General features: G+C 47.2%; 1 protein-coding gene and 1 pseudogene across 1 annotated transcript in view; both read left to right on the forward strand.

Annotated features, from left to right (window-relative positions):
* Positions 1-18,276, forward strand: part of Vps35l (VPS35 endosomal protein sorting factor like) — a 99,808-nt gene extending 81,532 nt beyond the window's left edge. The window contains exons 29-32 of the mRNA XM_051192792.1: positions 10,175-10,340; positions 15,097-15,215; positions 17,292-17,438; positions 17,997-18,276. Of these exons, the coding sequence (XP_051048749.1) occupies positions 10,175-10,340; positions 15,097-15,215; positions 17,292-17,438; positions 17,997-18,095 (531 nt within the window). The 3' untranslated portion in view covers positions 18,096-18,276. The remainder of the gene's footprint in view (positions 1-10,174; positions 10,341-15,096; positions 15,216-17,291; positions 17,439-17,996) is intronic.
* Positions 9,336-9,450, forward strand: LOC127228967 (uncharacterized; annotated as a pseudogene).
* Positions 18,277-20,414: the final 2,138 nt, after the last annotated feature.

The raw sequence follows: 20,414 nt of genomic DNA on the forward strand, positions 1-20,414 counted from the left end.
TCCTCTGAAAGAGCAGCTAGCGCTCTTAACTACTGAGCCAACTCTCCATTCCCAACTAGATGTGTCTTTTAGTTGATTCAAGGACCAGTCAAGTTGACAACCAGACTTAACCACTGCAACATCTAATTGGGGTCGGGGCTTCAGCTTGTGTGTCTGTGGGGGAGGGGGCACCAACGTTCAGTACACTGTACACTTCCAAGGCAAGGGCTCAGTGGCTTTGGACCATGATGGTGAGAATGGGAGCCAGCTTTTCCTCGTCCTGGTTCTGCAGGTCCAGCAAGTCCTATGCATGTGTCCTGTCCATAAACTGAGGGTAGTCTTTGTGCCAGCTCCTGGTGTTACGGAGAGGATTGAGTGAGGGCACAGTGTATATCTACATAGTGAAGCTCTTGAGTGGTAGGGTTCCTTGAAATAGTAAACAGTAGAGACTGTGCTCCTTATGGCTCGGAGAGACAAGCTTTCATTGTTGGGCTTGAAGGAATTGGGGCCCTTTGGAGGGCCCTGCAGTAAGAATTCCTGGAGGTGTCTCAGAGCTGGGCTTCTCCGCCCTGCTCTTTCACTTGGCACCCACCTGCTTCCTGACATGAGTTTGGATGAAGAAAACAAAATGACATCTCTGTTTTCCCAAGTATCTGGTGCATTTACCTTTCACCTGATTGTGAACTGAGTGCAAAGAGCCTCAAGTGGCCATGGCAGTAGCTGGGACTTGTCTCCAAGTCATGAACAGGTATTATATGATTATAGCTCAGATGCAAAGCCCTTGCTTTTTCTTTCTCTGTTGTCCCAACACTGCCCCCCCCCTCTCCTTCCCTTCCCATTTCTTCTCATCTCATAGCTTGTCCTCAGTCCTTTGTTTTTGTTTGTTTGTTTTCTCTGAGAATCCTCCTATTGCAGTCCTGTTCTCCCCTTCCCCCAGTGCTGGGCTTACAGACTTGCAGCACTCCACCTTACTCCCTACTGCAGTACCCGCCCCTGCCCCCCCCCCCCCCGCCCCCAGCTTACAGACTTGCAGCATGCCTGCCTCATTAAAGGCCTCCCAGAGGAGAACATAGTACTCCACCTTACTTCTGAAAGATAGTTCAGGCTGCTGATATTCTCCCTTCCTTACAAAGCACCATGGTAAATCCCCACAAAGAGCCCATGGGTTTTTCACCAAAGCTGTGAAAGTATTGATACAACCTCAGCAGTGTGATTAAGTGCCATTGAAGCCTTGGCTATCTTGTTTACTGATTTATAAATAACAGCCCAGGATTTCATAGGCTTTGCCTGACTACCACAGGGAGGGGGCACAAAACAGGACTGGCCAGCTGGTGTGGTGGCATCCCCCTGTACTCTCAGCACTGGTGAAGCCTGGGAGGGAGATTTTGAGTGTCAGGTGAGACCCTATCTCAAAACCTCTGGAAAAACAAAAACTGCAAACCAATAGCAAAACAATATACTCCCAAGATGACTGTGCTTCAGGACTGCCCTGTTAAATGCACATCCCTAGAGTTCACCCGTGGAGCATCTCCCAGGACACCGAAATTGCCCTTTGGAGGTCACTTCCCTGAGTGGTTCAGAAGGGAGCACTCCCAGGACCAGACCTGGAGAAATGTCTTGCCAAGTTTGGTCTGTGTCAGTGACTCAGCATTTGTTGGGTTCCAGGTTTCATGGCAGGGGGAGTGGGAGACAGAGTGTGATGAAATATTCTTTAGTCGATTGTGGTGACAGTCACACAATTCTGGATACATGAACAGTCATTGAATTGTGTGTCCTGAATGGGTATATTGTTCCCTGTGTGGATTATGTATCTCCATCAAGCTGAGAAAACAAAAAAAATGACTCAGCAGTGGGCTCTCTTTGTTCAGAGTCCAAGTTCTCAGTGGGGAATCCAGAGGCCCAGCTACAGACCTGCTCTGGGTGGGGCTTTTGTTGTCTTCTGGTGGAAGGCAGTGTCCTGGTGAGGAATGGAGGGTCAAATGGCAGAGCTACAGGGTCTCCTGAAATCCCTTCCCTGGATGCTTGATCCCAGGGCCCTTTGGTCAGTGCCCTTCCTCTCTGTATGACCTGGTCATTTGTCATGGAAGAAGACCAGAGGAGAAACCCAGGTTTTCCAGTGAGGCAGTTGGTGTTGCCTGTTGCTTGGTGGTTAACTGGGGTTTTGTTACCCCTTGAACATGTGCTGAAAGAGGCTGGAATCTCTTCAAAAGCCTCCTCAGAGTCACACACTTGGTTTCAGTCCTGACTCAGTGACTGCACAGCTCTGGGGCCTACGAGATGGTTTTTTTTAATCCCTTGTAGTGATATATTGTTATGATTTAGTAAAGCTCGACTGAAGAGTCAGAAAACAAGGTCAGCCACAAGCCTTAGAAGCCAGGCACACACCTTTAATCCCAGCAGCCAGCAGCTAGGAGGTATACGCCTTTAATCCTAGGACAGAGTTAAGAGACAGATGGATTTCTGTGAGTCCAAGGCCATGCTGTCTCACCTGTCATCTTTTAGACATGTGATAGAAATGTCCAACTTGCTGGATTGCTTGTGTGGGTTGAATGAAATCATAGCCATGAAAGCATTTTGTGGACCAGAGGCCAGAATCCAGCCTGTAGCCATGGGACGATGGAAAGCACATGGAGTGAGTTTTCCACATTAAAAAAAAATTGGTCCACTGTTAAAGCACACAGGCTTGTGGTTTTCCTTGGAGAATAACCTTCTGCATTCAGGCTGGTATTCCATGACTTGTTCAGGTAGCTATAGCTGGAGAACAACTGCCCCAAGCACACAGGGTGTGCACCTTCCCCAGTTCCCCTGGGCATCCATAGATACATTTAAAAACTCATTCCAGATGCCAGCCCAGCACACAGGCATCAAGAGAGCATCTTCTGCTTTGAGTAGGACTTTGTTGCTTTTCCTGGTGTCAAAGACTGCACTTTGGTGGGATCTAATAATGATCAATCATGCAATGAAGACTAACTGCAATTGGGGGGTGGTCTGCATATAGAGGGCTTTTCGGTGGGTGTTGGTGATGTAACTCAGGGCCCGCTGCTTGCATAAAAAGCACCTTACTGAGCTATCTCCCACTTTTGACCCCAGGAACATCCAATTATTGGGTGCCATGCCAAAGCCAGTCATTATCACTTACATAGCCTCTGAGAATTCCCCCTGAACCCTGAAAAGTAGGAATTAATGAATCTGTTTCACTTCCAGACACTTAGAATGGAAAAGTCTTTGTCTGGAGCTGTGGAGGTAGTTGATAGCAGAACAGGGATTTGAACTTGGATTTGTCTCCCCCAGGGTCCTTCATACATGATGTGTGCTAAGGGAGTCTGTCATACACTTTCCCTGCTCGGGGCCATCAGGGGTTAGCAGCTCTTTATCCCTCCTCAGGAGAGGTAGCATAATATAGACATACCTCAAACCTGTTATTTCATGTTCTGTTTTCACTTGGCAGTCTCCAACCTCTGTCTACAAATATTAAATAGAAAGCTCCAGAAACTCATCCATTTTCAACTGTGTGCCATTCTGCACAGTGTGTGGTGAGATGTCACCCCACCTGAGATGTGAATCTTCGTTTGTACAGTGGATCCACTCTGTGTGTGGTACCTGCTGTATCGGGCTGGGGTTGCTTGCCAGTCCGTGATCATGTTGCTTTTGCTTCAGTGCCCAGAGCACAGGAATAGTGATGCTGTGGTTTGAATCTGCCAAAGAGAAACCCTTGAGTGGGCCCTTTCTATAAAAGGGTAGAAGTTTTGAACTGAATTAGAAAAGAAAAGCATCTTATCTTTTGATACAGTGTGCTTTTAAATTTATTCTAATTTATGATTAGTTATTGTTTATCTCTTACTATGCTGGTTAGATTACTTGTCAAGTGACACAATCTAGAATCATCTAGAAGGGATTGTTTAGATTGGGTTGGCTTGTGCGTATATCTGGGGGATTGTCTTAATTTCCTTAATCGAGGTGGGAAGATCCAGCCATTTTGCAGCACTGTCTCTATACATAGCAGGGCATCCTGGACTTGTAAGGATGGATAGCATGGCCTGAGTGCCAGCGTGCATTGATTCACTGCTCTCTGCTTCTGCCTGTGGATGTGAGTGAACAGCTGCTTCACGTTCCTGCTGCCTTGACTTCCCCACAGTGATGGGCTGGACTTGTAGCCAAAAACCCGTTCTCCCTTAAGTTATTCTTGTTGGGGCATTTCTATCACAGCAACAGGAAAGGAACTAAGGAAACTACTCTGTCTAAATTAAACTTTGCCATGGGTATGTATGTGAAAGAAAAAGTATGTTTAGGGTTAGGTACTTGTGTGGTTTCTGGTGTGACTGGAGTCTAGCCTCTGAAGATTAAGAGGGCCTTTTGAATGGATGATTGGCTCTTCAGGTGAGCAGAGAAGTTCCATCTGTGCAGCCGTGGCCACGAGGTGATCAGGTGAGCCACACCTGAGCCACAGCACCATGATTGGATTTTGCATGAAAACAACCCCCTCCTTTGTTTACCTTGTTGAGATTGATTCCCTTTCATACCTCAGGTTTGGGAGGAAAGTCAGGGCAGCTTGTATTGGTTTAGAGTTTTATTTCACTGCGGTAACAACATGTAACATAAGCTCCACTCCTAAACAGTCTTTCAGAAGGTCTTTCAAAATGGTGTCCAGCAGATCTTGGGAGTGTTTTGTTTGCTTAACTGAAAATTTATGCTTGTTGATCCCTACCTCTCCATTCTCCACCTTCTGCAACAGCCATTTACCCCTGGAGCCATTAATGAGATGGTTTTAGATTTCTCTAACTGGACTAGGGCAGTGTTTGTACTTGTGACTGGTCTGTTTCACTTAGCGTGAGTTCCCGAGCTTCTTCCATTTTGTCACATATTACAGACTTTACTGTTGAAGCTCACCAGTCTTCTACCATGTGCATAGACTCTTTTTCTGAGCATTCATCTGTGAAATAATAGGTAGTTCCCACACCTTGGCCATTATAGCAGTGCTGCCATAGACACAGATATGCTAATATCCCCTCCAGAACCTAGACAGATACCCAGACAGTACTGGTAGATCATGTGGTAGCTACAGCAAGCTACATGACTGACGACACTCAGGAGCTTCAGTATTATATGGGACTCAAGAGAAGGAGTTCTGTTGTCCAGGGGTATAGAGTTGGCGGCTCTCTGTCTTAATTGATAGGCTTGGATTATATAAGTTTGTGCTCATGTGTGTGTCCCTTCCCAGAATGTATCATATTTTAGTCATGCATACTTGATAGGCATAGACAAAAGGGAGTAAATAGAAGATTTTTTCCTAAAAGTTCATGTAGGGGACAGAGTTTGTTTTACTTTGCATGCAGCCAGGCAGGTTTGGGCTTGATTGGCCCTCTATTCTATATTGGCATAGAAACTATTCACAAAAAGGGAGTTTCTTATGATTTACCGGGGAGAAGAGATTGGTTTATTTCATTATTTGAAGAGAGATGTATGTGCAGATTGGCAGGTGTGGGGGTATCCTAAGTTGCCACCGGTTGTTAAGTGCATTGTTAGGAGAGGGGTGTGTATATGGCCCCAGCCAAGTGGAGTCCCCGGTTGCTAAGCTATTCCCTATGCCTCACTACTGTCTATAGAAGCTTTCTGCATGTAGTGGAACAGACAGACTCATTTAGCAACTTTTAGTAGGATAAAGTGGAATTGACACATCAGGTTTAGTGTTGTGGTTTCAGAGCCCCAATTTTGTGTTGGGATTTATAGGAACCAAAATGTTAGGATCTTGTTCTCTGGCCCTGATCACTGAGGCTTGCATTGGGGAGATATGTTTCTTGCCTTTTCCTCATTAAAAGCAGCTACAGAGATAGCAAGATGCCCACATTCTGCTTCACCCTTTCCTGTCTGTCATCCTGGTCCATAAGTATCTGCTAATCGGGGGAACTGAGGAAGTGCCCCCTATAAAGGAAGTCAGGCTTAATGTTAAACACAACCAACTCCATCTGTAAGAATCACCAGGCACTGTAGGGACATTTGCGTGCCTCTTTTGTGGGGGTTGGGTCCTTTTATGGTTTTAGACATTGTGGGGACAATGAGATCACCAAGGGGGACTTCAGGTCACTGCTGGTTGGCTTCGTGGATATGGTGGGAGGTTCCGCATGAAAAGCAAAGGCCAGAATGAGTTTCCCTGTGATGAAAGAAGCCACACCCAAGAAGGTAGGTTTTCAGCTGAGATTAGATGGGAAATGAGCACTTGATGCTAGGGAGAGGAGAGGGAGGAGAGGGCTTCATAGCAGGGAGCACAGTGTGAGCGAAAGCCTAAAGGTAGGATGAGAGTGCCATGCACACCAGAGGGACTGGAGAGAGCCACTGGGACTCATGAGGCTGTGCAGAAGCTGTCTGGGAAGTGAGGAGACATTGGCACCTGCACTTACAGCCTTGGGTGTGCTGAGGATCGGTCTCTCTCCTGACTCACCTTCTCACCCCAGGGGCCCTTCTTTCCTGCTCTGTTCCCAGCTCAGTGGTGTTTGGCTCTGTTGTACCCTTCCCTTACTGTTCATTTCATCATACACTTCTCAAGTATTTCATCTCCCCGGAAGTGTGATAAAGTCCCTGAGAACAGGGATTTCGATGGGACAGTGGAGGGACAGTGTCATACCATGTTTGGGGTCAGTGAAAAGAAGGACTCACCTTCTTCTGGCCCCCTCACAGAAACCACCTCATTGGCATGAGTTGCCCCATCTAGGAGGGAGCCTAGCCAAGAACACTGGGGATCCTCCCACTGGAGTACCATCTCAACCCAGCACCTCTTTCTTCTCCTAAAAATGCACGGCCTGGGGAGGTGGCTCAGTGGATAATAGCCCTTTCTCAGTGAGCATGAGGACCTAAGCTTGATTTCCTAGCACCAGTGTAAAAAAGCAGGCATGGCTATGCATGCCTGTAACCCCAGACTGGGGAGTGGAGACAGGCTATCTGGCCCACCAGCCTAGCCCAAACAGGCAGCTTTGAAAGACCCATTCTCAAGGCAGTATAAGTCAAACAACAATATAAAGACATCAATCCTGCTCTGGCCTCTGAATGCCCAAGCACAGACGTGCATACCTGCACACCCTCATTTGCCATGTAACATGTACAGATACACAGACATGGGGTAGGGAATGAAGAAAGAGGAGGAGAAATAATTAAAGATCAGAGGTGGGTGGGGTTTTAGTTAAGGTGGCAGAGCACTTGCTTAGCATTCATCAAGTCCTGGGTTCAGTCACCTGCACTACATAAACCAGGTATACATGCCTATTATGTGTAGGAAGTCAAAGTAGGAGGATTGTTCCAGGTCATCCTCTGCTTTATAGTGAACTTAAAACCATGAATTCCCATCTCAAGGGGTGGGGGTGGAGGACTGAAGAGATAGGCAGGTTCTGGAGCTCACTGGCCAGCCAGTCTGACCAACTTGATGAGGTCCCAGTTTAGTGAAAGACCCTGTTTGAAAAAAAGCAAGGTGGAGAATGGCCAAGGAAGACACTTGATGCTGACTGCTGGTCTTTACACCTGTGTGCATTAGCACACATTGATGTATATACAGAATACATACGCCACACACAAAATCAAAACAAAATTACTAGTTTACATATTAAACACAAATTGTGAAACCATTGTATTGCTGTGAAAGGATACTGGACTGGGATAGAGTACAGTTGTTGGTATAGTGCTTGCCTGTCTAGCATGCATAACTCCCCAGGGTCTGTCCCCAGTATCACATAGAAGCCGATGCAGTAATACATGTATATAATTCTAGCACTCAGGAAGGAGAGTCAGGAGGACCAGAAAGCCAGAGTTATCCTTGGCTAGAAAGCCAGGTCAAGGCCAGACACTATCTCAAAAGGGAAAATAATCTTCAACCCTCGAACTGTCCTCAAATATTTAAAGCAAAACAAAAACAAAACAAAACGAACAAACATGTCATAGACATTGAAACACAGAAAGTGCACCAGGGACATGACCTATCCCCTTTCTGGTTATAAGCAGCCCACCAAAGTGTTCACCATAAACCATTCCCTGAATCCCACTTCTCTGAAAGTTTGTTCATTGGTTTCCCACCGGGTGGGGACATTAGTGTTGAAATGAAGTTGCTGGAACATTCAGACTGTGGTCTATTCCCAAGGCAGATCCTTAAATTAAAAAAATGTATTTTAGTATCCACGTGGCTGAACAAAATAGCCTAGTTAGAAACAGCTGCAAGCAGAGGAAGGCAGCGGTGAGCTGCCAGCTGGGACTGACTAGCAGGCAGCCTCTCCTGGGTGGTTCAGACATGCACAGCTCACATTGTTTGGATGTTTGAGCATCATGCATCCTCTTTCTTGCTGAAACAGTAGGGACAGTTCCCACTGATATGAATGGCTTATACACATCTCAAGCTTCTCTGCCCAAATCCTCACCTTAGGCAGTGTCACTGCAAATACATTCATCGTAGAGCAGGCCACTGTTGCTGGACCTTTCTCCTCAGCTGCAGGATTTGAAGCCTCATGCCTGTGCTCTAAATAGCCACTCCATGCACATCTTTCTCCTGCCACATAGAGATATCCAGTTTATTCAAAGAGGGGGAGCTAACAGGAGACAATTGCTAGGACTTTAATTTGGGTCCTCCCTATACCCTACCCCAACCCTGTGCTGGAAGTATAAGCTGAAGCCGCTCACCCTCTGTGGCCTACTCCTGTGGGTGAGATGGGCCAGTGCTGGTGGGTTGAAAGCACTGCAGCTACTTTTGGGACCAGTTTTGTAGCTTCCTCAGTGCCTGACAAATGGAAAGTATCAAAAAAAGATGATTCACTCAGCACGATTCATGTGGGGTCCCCACTCACCATGACAGGGTGGGGCACATGTTCACACTTGGGTATACCATGTGTGAATCATTCCCAAAGTCAGCCAATTGTGGTAGTAAATGCTGAAGAGGCAGAGGCAGGTGGATGAGTTTGAAGTCAGTCTGAGTTATACCTAGAGTTGGGACAATGACTCATTGAGTAAAGTGCTGGCCAAGCATGTGGATCTAGGTCCTGGTCCCCGGCCTCCACATGAAAAGCCAGGCGTGGCTGGCTTGTGATCCTAGTATTGGAAGAATGGAGATGGAAGATCCCTGGGGCTTGCTGGCCACTCAGTGTAGCTAATGGGTGAGCTGTAGGTTCAGTAAGAGAGCCTGTCTCAAAGCAGAACATAGAGAATGACTGAAAAAGGCAGCAGATTTTAACATCCAGCTTCCATGTGCACATGTACCACATTCACAACCATACATTTACATGCATAGCCAACTCTGTACTCTCTCACACACAAGCACATGCACACACACACACACACACACACACACACACACACGAGAGGGGGGGAGGGAGGGAGAGAGAGAGAGAATATGTAATTTTAAGGGAGAGTGGCTTCCTAACCATGGAAAAGCATGTTCTTGTTGACTGACATAGCTGCCTCCATGTAACTGATACTGGATTGGGACTGGTACAGGGAGCATTCTTTGCTGTTCAGGTGTGAGGTGTCAGTTATTTTATACATTCATTGGTGCCAGGGAGGGAGAGTGGGCTCTGGAGATTCTTCCAACTTCCAACCCATTTAGCCAACAGGAGACACAGCCTGCAGACTGGCCTGGATGAGGACACCCATGCTCAGTGCCTCGTAGTTAGCCTTGCTTTGTTAGTGGCCTTGTCCCTCCATGCAAGCCTGTATCTTGTAGTGGGCAGCCTCCAGCTGCATGTCTTTGGGTTCCAACAGTGCCCTACCTGTACCTGTTTTTTTTTCAGCCTGGGATAATAACAGCATCCTGCTGTCACCAAGCCCTGGTGCCTGGCCTCATGCTGACCCCAGCTGTGCAAATAATCCTCCTTGGCTCCTTCTTCTCTTAACCTGTTAAGTGTGTTCTGCTAGGACCCAATACTGTGCCTAGCTTAGGAGAGGTGTGGCTGGACCCAGTGAGCAGAGATTGTGTGTAATCAGTGGATCAGTGAGTGAGCTGTGTCTTCTCTGTCTCTGTCTGTCTGTCTGTCTGTCTGTCTCTCTCTCTGTGTGTGTGTGTGCGCACACACACGAATGTTCTGTTTGCCTAGGCTCCTGAGTAGCCCTGCCCTTATGAAGCAGCAGGCATTTTAACCTCAGCAGTTGATTACAGAACACACTGTATTAGTGGGCGCTTTAAATGTTCTGTTCTTATATGGGTTTAGCTGTCATGTTTTTTCTCCACCAGGATCATCCAGAACATGGAGTCCTATTTTTGGTTCGAGAACTTCTCAACGTGATTCAGGACTACACCTGGGAGGACAATAGTGATGACAAAATCCGAATCTACACCTCTGTCCTGCACCTGCTGTCTGCTATGAGCCAGGATACCTATCTTTACCACATAGACAAAGGTAGCAGCATCCCAACCAGCCATCCTCTTGCTCTCATTTCATGGACAGCAGCAGGACTGTTTCACTGTCTCTTCTTAGTGTTCGTGTGCACATGGGTTATGTGCACATATTTGTGTGTATGGCCCTGGAGGCCAAACTTGGCTCTGGTGTCTTTCTTAATCATTCTTCACCTTATTTGTTTGAGACAGGGTCTCACAGAATCTGGAGCTCACCTATCTAGCTAATCTGCCTGACTAATGAGCTCCAAAGATTTGCCAGTCTCAGCAGGCCCTCCACAGCCCTGCAGTTGCTAGGATTATAGACCTACTCTGCCATGCCCAGATTTCACACATGGTAGGCAAGCTCTCTGTCAGCCGAGCTACACTTAGCCCAAGAGTCTGTATTCTGGAGCCATTTCCCACCCTCAGCTTATACACACAGCAGCCACGCTGAACAAGTGAGATTCCCCACAGCTACACAGATGAAGTTCCCTTCAGTTAGCTCTCCCTAGCTTGGGTACTCTCTCACCTCCTGAGGTCCCAAAGCCACGTGGAATTAGGACAGAAATGCAAACAAGTAGAATCTCAGTGGGGACACAGTGTTGGCCCTCACAACTCCCTTCTTCCCTGCTGGAACATCAGCGGTCCATAGGCCCAGTCTTTGGCAAGTAGGCACTGCAAATGTGGTGAAGGAGGTGGCTGCTGTGCTCAAAGGATGCCCAGCTGTTATTGATGTAAAGGGACACCATGAGCAAGGCAACTTATAAAAGGAAGGACTTAATTTGGTTAAGTCTGTGACCATCATGGTGAGAAGCATGGCAAAACAGACAGGCATGGCTCTGGACTAGTAGCTAAGAGCTTATATTCTGATCCACAGGCAGGAGGAAGAAAGAAACACACACACACACACACACACACACACACACACACACAGAGAGAGAGAGAGAGAGAGAGAGAGAAAGAGAGAGAGGAGAGAGAGACTTTGCACGGGCTTCTGAAACCTCAAACCTCAGAGCCTATTCCCAGTGACACACCTCCCTCCAGCAAGGCCACACCCCTAACCCTTCTTAAACAGTCTACCAACTGGGAACCAAACATTCAAATATGTGAGCCTATGTGGCTTATTCTTATTCAGAGCACTACAGAGGTCAGTGTTCTATAACATGATGTGTGTGTGTGTGTGTGTGTGTGTGTGTGTGTGTGTGTGTGTTACATGGTTGATAGCCACCCGATATGTCCCCTTCCCTTTGCTCCATTGTTGGGCTAATCAGAGTGAGAATAAGCCCAAACCCAGAGCTTCAGTTGGGAATTTATACCAACAACTATTCTAGCCCCCAGGAGAAATCACTATCTGGTTTTGAGGCTGTCCTGGAACAAGCTCTTGTAGACCAGGCGGGTCTCGAACTCACAGAGATTCTCCTGCCTCTGCCTCTGCCTCAATGCTGGGATTAAAAGCATGCGCCACCACCGTCCTGCTCTTTTCTTTTTTCTTCTCTCTTTCTCTCTCTCTCTTTTTCATTTTGTTTCTTATAAGAGTACCTGCTATCCTTGCCACCATGAGATCCTAGGACCAGGCTGGGGAGAAGGCTCAGGCAGTAAAGGACCTGAGTTCCATCTCCAGAGGTCACATAAAAAGGTAGGCAAGATGGTACATTACTCATTTGTAATCCCAGCACTAGGGAGAAGAAAGAACAGGACCTCTGGGCCTCTCTAACCAGTTCTCTCCAGCCTAATTGTTCAGCGTTGGGCCACTAAGAGATCCTGTCTCAAGGGAGATGGATGGCATTCTTGAGGACGATGCCTGAGGTTGTCCTTTGGCCTCTGTGCTCCCACATACACAAACACCTTAAAAACAAGAGAGGGGCTGGCAAGATGGTTCAGCTGGTGAAAGCTCTTGCCACAGAAGTCCAGCAACCTGAATTCAATCCCTCAAACCCACAACATACGCTCTGTTGCATGTGTCTTCACACTTACCCACACAGTAATAGTAAACAAATAAAAATCACAACAGCCAAGGAACCCCAAGACCAATCCTTGTGACCTACATCACTCACCACCAAGCTAGTGTTAGCCATCATCCCAAAAGTGGTTCAAAGTCAGCTTAGGGGTTATCTGTGGTCAAAGGAGCTGGGGAGCAGGAGGAATGGTTGTTCTATGGGTTCTTAATGTCTGTACCTGCTTCAAGTGGTTCAGAGAAAATAGGAGTGTTCATGTGTAGAGAGAGAGCCTGTGGAGGATGCACACGGTGGCCAGGGTTTATGGGTTGGCAAGTGTGTATGAAAAGCAGCAGGCAGCCACTGTCATGGCACACAGTGGCACACGGGCACACTGTGCAGTTGTTGAGTCTGTGTCAAGAGCAGCAGGTATCCACTGTCATGGGTTTCATTCATTTCTTCTGTACCTCTGGCTGGCTGGAGTGAGCTCTAGGGATCCACCTATCTCTGTCCACTTTTGTCCTTGTACTAAGTTACAGACACATACGACCACACCTGGATTTTTCATGTGGGGATCCAATGTGAGTTTCATTCTTGCATGAGTAGTACTTTACTGATTGAGCCATCTTCTCACTTCCAAAGGGGACTTCTTGTTAGACAAATCTCACCATGTAGCTCTGGCTGGCCTAGAAATCACTATGTAGAGAGACCAGACTGGCCTCACAATCACAGAAACCCATAAAGGGTCATTTCTTAGAGTTCCAGTGCATGGTTTTCTTGCTCTTTGAAAGTGTCTCTTGAACACCTTCCTATTCCTATAGACACTGTTTCTGTGTAGTCACTGAGAGATTGTGACATACCCCAGAATAGGACCATCTATGCCACCACCCCTTCATCTGTAAGTGGACCCTTTATTCCTTTTGTTCATTGGAGGCCCTTCTGTGTTTCCTATGGATATTGTCTCCTCTGAACTGTGGGTGAGATGAGATCCTTCCCAGTTGTTCCTTCGAGAAGGTAACATAAGGGTACTAGGAAGCACAACTGCATCCCAGCAGATAAACTGGGAGCTTATTAGCATCCTCTCTAAACAGGACTATATTACTGCTCTGTGCCCCATGAGGGCTGGGTGCGATAACCTGACTTACCAGATACAACTTATTTCCCTTTTCCTGGAATTGGTCTCTGCTTCCTGTTACCTAGGCACTTGGCCTAATGACACTGCACCCAGCCACGAGGAAGGACGTAGGTATTGGGCACTGGGATGGAAGAAGCTAAAGGATTAGTTGAGAGAATGGGGATAGAAGCCTGTGTAAGCATGCAGGGAAGGAATGAGCTCTGAAAGGCAGAAACTGTGTTTTCTTTGTTTGGGAAGGCTGGTGCTAGTAAACAAAAGAGGAGAACTGGAGATGGTTCATTTGGTGAAGCACTTGCCACTCATGCATGAGGACCTCCAGGGATAAAAAGACAGGTGACCCCTAAGGCTTACTGGCCAGCCAGCCTGGACTAATGAGTGACTTGTGACTTCCAAGCCACTAAGAGACCTGATTCTAAGAAAAAAAAAGGTAAACAGCTCCTGAGAAGTTACATTTGAGATTGATTGCTGGCCTACGAACACATGCGCACATGTACTGAGAGAGAGAGAGAGAGAGAGAGAGAGAGAGAGAGAGAGAGAGAGAGAGAGAGAGAGAGAGAGAACAGTGCAGCTTAGTGTTGGAGCTCTACCTGCCATTCCGGAAGCCTTGGGTTCCACCCCCAGCCCTGCAGAATCAAAAACAAACAGCCCATGTGTTCACAGCAGAGACAAACTGAACTGTTCTGGGCTCTTGTGCAGGGAGTGGGATGAGGTCAGTTTTTACAGGCAAAGCCACAGACCTGTCCTCTGATAAGCAGATTGCCTGAGTTTATCAATTAAGTGAAAATATCCACAACAGACTACATGGTGTCTTCCCTACCCAGCAGGAGCCAGGCTGGAAGGAAGAGGAAGCCATAGCAAGCCATCCTTGGCTGAACTGGTCTTTTCTCTAGGCAGTAGATGTCATAGGAGTTGGCTAAGCAGTGTCATTGTTAAAAAAGCTGGACATGGTGGCTCACACCTTTAGTTCCAGCACTTGGGAGGCTGAAGCAGGATTGCCATGAGTTAGAGGCCAGACTCGGTCACAGAGTAATTTCCAGGCCAGCTTGAACTATAGAATGAGATGATGTTTTAGAGAGGAAGGAGACACTGTCAGGCATAGAAGCCATGGGATAAATGGACTGTGGAATGTGATAGCAGGCATGGGTTCCATCTTGTGGAGCAGGCTTTAATCAGAAGGTGGCTAATTGGTCCCATGGCATTCATGCCACTGTTGGCACTATTAGGAATATCAGCCATTACTGTAGCATGCAGGGGTCACATCTGGATAAGATGGTTGAACTTGTCTTCCCTAGGGCTGGCAGCTAGGTGCAGTGGGTAAGAATGTGGGCTTTGGAATAAGGCTACCCAGTTTAACATCCTAGCTAGACCTGTGTCTTTGTCTCAGTTTCCCCACTCATTGAAGATGTGGATGCCAATTCTTTCTTGTGCTCGTTATGTGGGCCCTTATATAACACAGAGAGAGACTGCTTGCCACAGTGCCTGGCAGCTGGAGAGGGTCACTGTGATTATTGTTGTCCCCTCCAGGTGTGGCCAGTTCGGGGGATGACTTCCACAGTGCTGGCCTCAGGCCCAGACTTGGCCTCAGGCTAGGTGTTTTCTTAGTGAATCCTACAGCCAGTGGGTCACCTTGGCCATTCCCATACTCCCTGCCAGGCCTTCCTGCCATCTGCCAGTCCCATGTGACATGCTGCTCTTGTTTGTTTAACCAGTTGACTCCAATGACAGCCTGTACGGGGGCGACTCCAAGTTCCTGGCTGAGAACAGCAAGCTATGTGAGGCGGTCATGGCTCAGATCCTGGAGCACCTGAAAACCCTGGCCAAGGACGAGGTGGGTACCTGCCCTCACCAGCTGCCACATGCTCTGGAGGCAGCACTGCAGGGCGGGAGCAACACAGGGCACTTACACAGTGCTCTATTGTGGAAGGCAAACAAATCTGGCTGAATCATGGTTCCAAGGCTCAGACTTGACTTTTTCTGCTTGCATGATGCTTCCCCAATACCCAAATTTCAGCTCATGCCAGCCTCTGGTACCCACAAGTCTGCTCTCAACTTGCAAGACCCCCCCCCCCAAATATGATGTATCAATTAGAAACAAATAAAAAAGGCTGGGCACACACATACCTGTAATCTAGCATTCAGAGGCTAAAACAGTATGATCATTGGTTATGTATCAAGACCCCATCTCAAACATTGGCCTAGAGATACAGCTCAGTTTTCAGAGTGCTAGCCCAGCATGCACAAAGCCCTGGGTTTAATCCTCAGCATAGCATAAAACAGTGTGGTGTGGACACCTGTGATCCCAGTATTTGTTGGGGGAGGATGAAGCGAGAAGATGAAGAGTTCAAGGTCATCTTTTGAGAATTTGAGGTCAGCCTAAGCTATCTGAGGCTGTGTCTAAAAGAAATAGAGGCTTGCTGGGCATAGGTTTTGAGGTTGGGTATCTTCTTTGACCTGGGGCTTGCCAATACTGCTAAGCTGGCTGACCAGTGAGACCCAGGGATTCTCTTTGCTGGAATCACAAGTGTGTGTCACCACATATGTTTTTATATGAGTGCTGGGGATCCAGCTGAGGTCTTTGTGCTCACATAAAGCCCTTTACTAATGTGTCCTCAGCTCAGCCTTGTTGGCCTTTCTTTACCATCTTTCCCTGCTTGTCTCCGACTCAGCCTTTGAAGGCTCCATCACTAGATTGAGCCTACCCAGACACCTCATTTCCATCTGCAATATTACTTTTCAGCATTACCAGCATAATGTACTAATGTACAAGAAACCAGAGGATGGAGTATTGGAAAAGTTATTGAAGGCTGTGTATCCAGCATAGGTTGTGAATGTGCTTGCCACAGAGATGGGAAGTGCGGAGCAAAGGTGCTAGCATACGCTAAGTACTCAGTATCCTTTAGCTGCCGTGAGGTAGAGCAGGCACACATGACCTGCACTGTTTGGTAGGGCTGCCAGGCTTTTGTAGCAAAGGCCCTGGGATTTCAGAGCTCTACGTGGCAATGGCCAGCATCCAGTGATTCCATGGGCATCCTGAAACAACAGGTGCGCCCACCTAGATGTAGTTTTCTGTGTCCATTGTTTCCCCCAAGAAAGTGTCCTTTCACCTGAGCTGTCACTGCACTGTTATTTTTTCCACTGTCTCTGCCATTCAAAGCTGGTCACATGTTTAAATGTTTCTTTGGTGAGGTGTCTCAGAGATCACCCAACAAAACAAGATTCCTGAAAGGCTTGGTGTTACAGGGTTAGGAGGTCCTCCCTCCCTCCCTCCCTCCTCCCTCCTGCCTCCCTCTCTCCCTCCCTTTCCTTTTTGGAGACAGGGTCTCTAATCAGTCTGGCCTCCAACTTCCTCTGGAGCTGGGGATGACTTGAGACTGGTCTTTCTACCTCTACCTGCCTACAGTCTGGCCTCCAACTTCCTCTGGAGCTGGGGATGACTTGAGACTGGTCTTTCTACCTCTACCTGCCTACAGCTGGAATTAGGCAGGCATACCATGCCTTGCAGTAGGTGCTTCTGGGCCCTAATTCTGCTCAGTCAGTTAGGATCAGCAATAGTAACCACAGCTTTCAGAAGCCTGAGCCACAGCTGAGAGCCATGTGGAAGCCTTCCAGCCTGACTTGTGCTTGAAGCACAGCCTTCTGCTGTTGTCAGGGTTGACCTGTCAGTGACTGTTGGGTCTCTCCTAACCAGTGACAGCCTGTATGAAGCTCAGAGCTTATGGTGCCTCTGCCCTCATTCACTCCATGTGTGTTGTGGATCTTACTTATTTTACAGGTGTAGGGTAGGCTCAGCAAACACATGGCAAAGTTGGCATTTGGACCCATGACCACTCTACTACCAAGGGCATCTACACTGAGCCCATCCAATGTGCCAGGGCAAGGTCATATCCTCTTTTCTCTCTTCCAGGCCCTGAAGCGACAGAGCTTGCTGGGCCTCTCCTTCTTCAATAGCATCCTAGCCCATGGGGACCTTCGTAACAATAAGCTGAACCAACTCTCCGTCAACCTGTGGCACCTGGCACAGAGGCACGGCTGTGCAGACACAAGGACCATGGTAAGCATCAGGGCCCTTGCCAGCCAGAGTGGCGCTGACCTTGACTTAGCATCAGCAGCACATGCTGCTGTCACCCCTGAGATGGGTGCCAGACCCCAAAATTCTTTCAGGTGACTCTAGTACTAGACAGCATTCCCAGTCACTTCCTTTCAGTAAAAAGTACTTGCTTGGAAATGTCACCCACTTCTGGCCACAGCCAAGTCTGATTCTCTTCCTCAGAGACAAAGTGTTAGGTAGCCCAGACTATCCTTCAACTTGCCACATAGCCAAAGAGGACCTTGAACTTCTGAACCTCCTGTCTTGCCTCTGCCTAGTTTTTGTGATGCTGGGGAGCAAACCCAGGACTTTGTGCATGTAAGCACTCTGCCAACTGAGCTGTCCCCAGATCTGAGTCTAATTTTAGAAGTTACAATCTTTACATTTTGCTCTTCCATCATCCTTCAGGAGACACCCCATTTTCAGCTAGGCAGGGTAAGCTCACTTAGGGCCAGTTCAGAAGAGGCTTCAGCCCCCAGGTCAGAGCCATGAAACCAAATTCAACATGGAGCTGTTTCCTAGGTGAAGACTCTGGACTACATCAAGAAGCACAGCAAGCAACCTGGCATGAGTCACCTGACAGAGCTGGCCCTGAGGCTCCCTCTGCAAACCAGGACCTGAGTACTTGCCTTGGGGCCCCAGTGCCACTGTCCGGAAGACCTGCTTACCCTGCCATTAACTCCTCCTGGAATTTAGTTTTTATTTTTCCTTTTGTACAGGTTGATTTAAAGCTTTTGCCTTCTGACTATTCTGACAGCAGAGGGGCAATTGACAGCATTAAAACCCAATCTTGTTCTTCATATAGCAGTGTATTAGTGCATGTTTGCACAAGAGCATTGTGGGATGTTTGTATACTGTATGAAGATGTATCGCCATGGTGGTATAATAAAGAGCCGAATGGCCAATAGCTAGGCAGGAAGAGATTAGGTGGGACTTCTGGGGACAGAAAGGGTTCTGGGAAGAAATGGGCCATACAGAGATTAATATAAATGGGTTAATTTAAGTTATAAGAGCTAGTTGGGGAAAGCCTAAGCTCAGGCCAAACTTTCATAATTAAGTTTCATAAACAAGTCTCCATGTTATTTGTGAGCTAGTGGCACAAAGAAAACTCCCCCTTTTCCTGGAGGGAAAGGGGCTCCCAGTTGTACATACCACCTTTATGTTAGAGACAGTGTTCTACAAAACACCTTGAAGGACTAATAAATGTCAGATTGCCGCCAGTTGACTCCTTTCTGACTACAAGTAGCATAGTTGGGCTTTAGAATACAGGAGAAAGAAAGGTCACATTTGGGGCTCAGTAGCAATGTCCTCTAACTGGTCAGGCATGGGGTGTCCATCAGTAATCCCAGCATTTCAGAGGATGTCATGAGTTTGAAGCCAGCCTGGCTATAGACACTCTACAGTGCCTTTACTGTAATTGAGCAAATGTCCTGACTGACCCAACTGTGCTCCAGGTGCTAGCTGATCACTTCTGGCTTCTCCTGGAGCATGTGTAGACCCACCCACTGCTGGGTACTATGGCAGTGCTTCTCAGTGAGTTTATGACTGCCCTTGATGGCTGGTAGCTTTGGGCTATACTTCACTGTCATTGGCCAGTAGCACTGATTGCTGCTGATTCACAACCTAGAACCTACAGCCTGTGAAAATGAAGTCAAGTTTTGGCTCAGCTGTGCTCCAGGTTAGCCTGTCCACTATGTTGGCACACACTTCAAGTCCCATCTACTTGGGAGGCTGAGGCAGGATTGCTTGGAGCTAGTCTGGGAAAAATAACATACACTCAAAATTATTTGTGCTTTAGCATGGATTTTATTAATCATTACTCCAAAACACTATATAAGACTAACCTCAGAAAGTAGAAATTAAAAATTATTTATATATAAACTCATGCTTACTCATATGAAACCAGAGTTTCTGTTGTATATTTGAGACCAATCGGATGACAGTTCCCATCACCCCAAGGAATTGAGAAAATTGTCTTTAAAGGAAAAAAAAAAAAAAAATCAACCAAATAGCAGATGAGGCTGAGAATGTGGCTCAAGTGATAGGATGCTTGCCTGGCATCCACAAGGCTCTCATAAACCGAGTGTGGTGGTACAGGCCTGTAATCCCAGTACTCAGGAGGTAGAGACAAGAGGATCAAGAGTTCAAGGCCCTCAGTTACATGTTTGAGACAGTCTGGGATAAATGAGCCAGTCTCAATAAAACAAAAATAAAAATAGATACTGAAAGCCTCTTCTACTGTAAACAAAACCAGTACCCAGAAAGCACTTTTTATCATCCTCAAGGCTGCCCACATTGGACAGCATAAGCTCCCAAAATTGGCCCAGAGAATTCCCAGTGCTCCCGTGTTAACCTCAGTTTAGGCTTATATTATGTACACACACCACAGAGCCTCTGAATCTTGTTGCCAACCTGGGCAGAAGTGTGGACTGGAGCAGCTTCCCTCACCTGTTACTTGGCAGGCTGTTCTCTGAAAACCCATCTAGATGGAATGGCATCTGCTCCCATTAGGAAGGACATATGAGGAGACTTTTAGGAAATGAGTAACGGGACACTTCATGTCCTTAGTTCTGGTTCTTGCTACTTTAACAAATTACATGCATAATGGCTTCTTGTGGTTTTTGCCATCCGACAATGGTTTTGTGACAATTCACTGGTCCCTCTGGGCCTTTTCCTTCTCAACTGGCTGCCCATGGCTTTCAAGTTTCTTCCACACTAACTCTTCTGCCACCTTCCAGTTAAGGGATTTTGTGAAGATCTAGGCCTTATTTCAAATTCATCTGACTAGCAACCTTAATTCCCTTCAGACAAGGATATGGGCGGGTTCTGTCTGCTACAACCTGAGTAGCACAAAGCTTGCAGAGCTGAGTCAGACCTTCCTTTAGGGGACAACAGTGGCTACTTGGGATACTTCTGACTGGTCAGTCAGGGTGTGGTCAG

The sequence above is a fragment of the Phodopus roborovskii genome, unplaced genomic scaffold (genome assembly GCF_943737965.1).
Source record: "Phodopus roborovskii unplaced genomic scaffold, PHOROB, whole genome shotgun sequence".
Classification (NCBI taxonomy): Eukaryota; Metazoa; Chordata; class Mammalia; order Rodentia; family Cricetidae; genus Phodopus; species Phodopus roborovskii.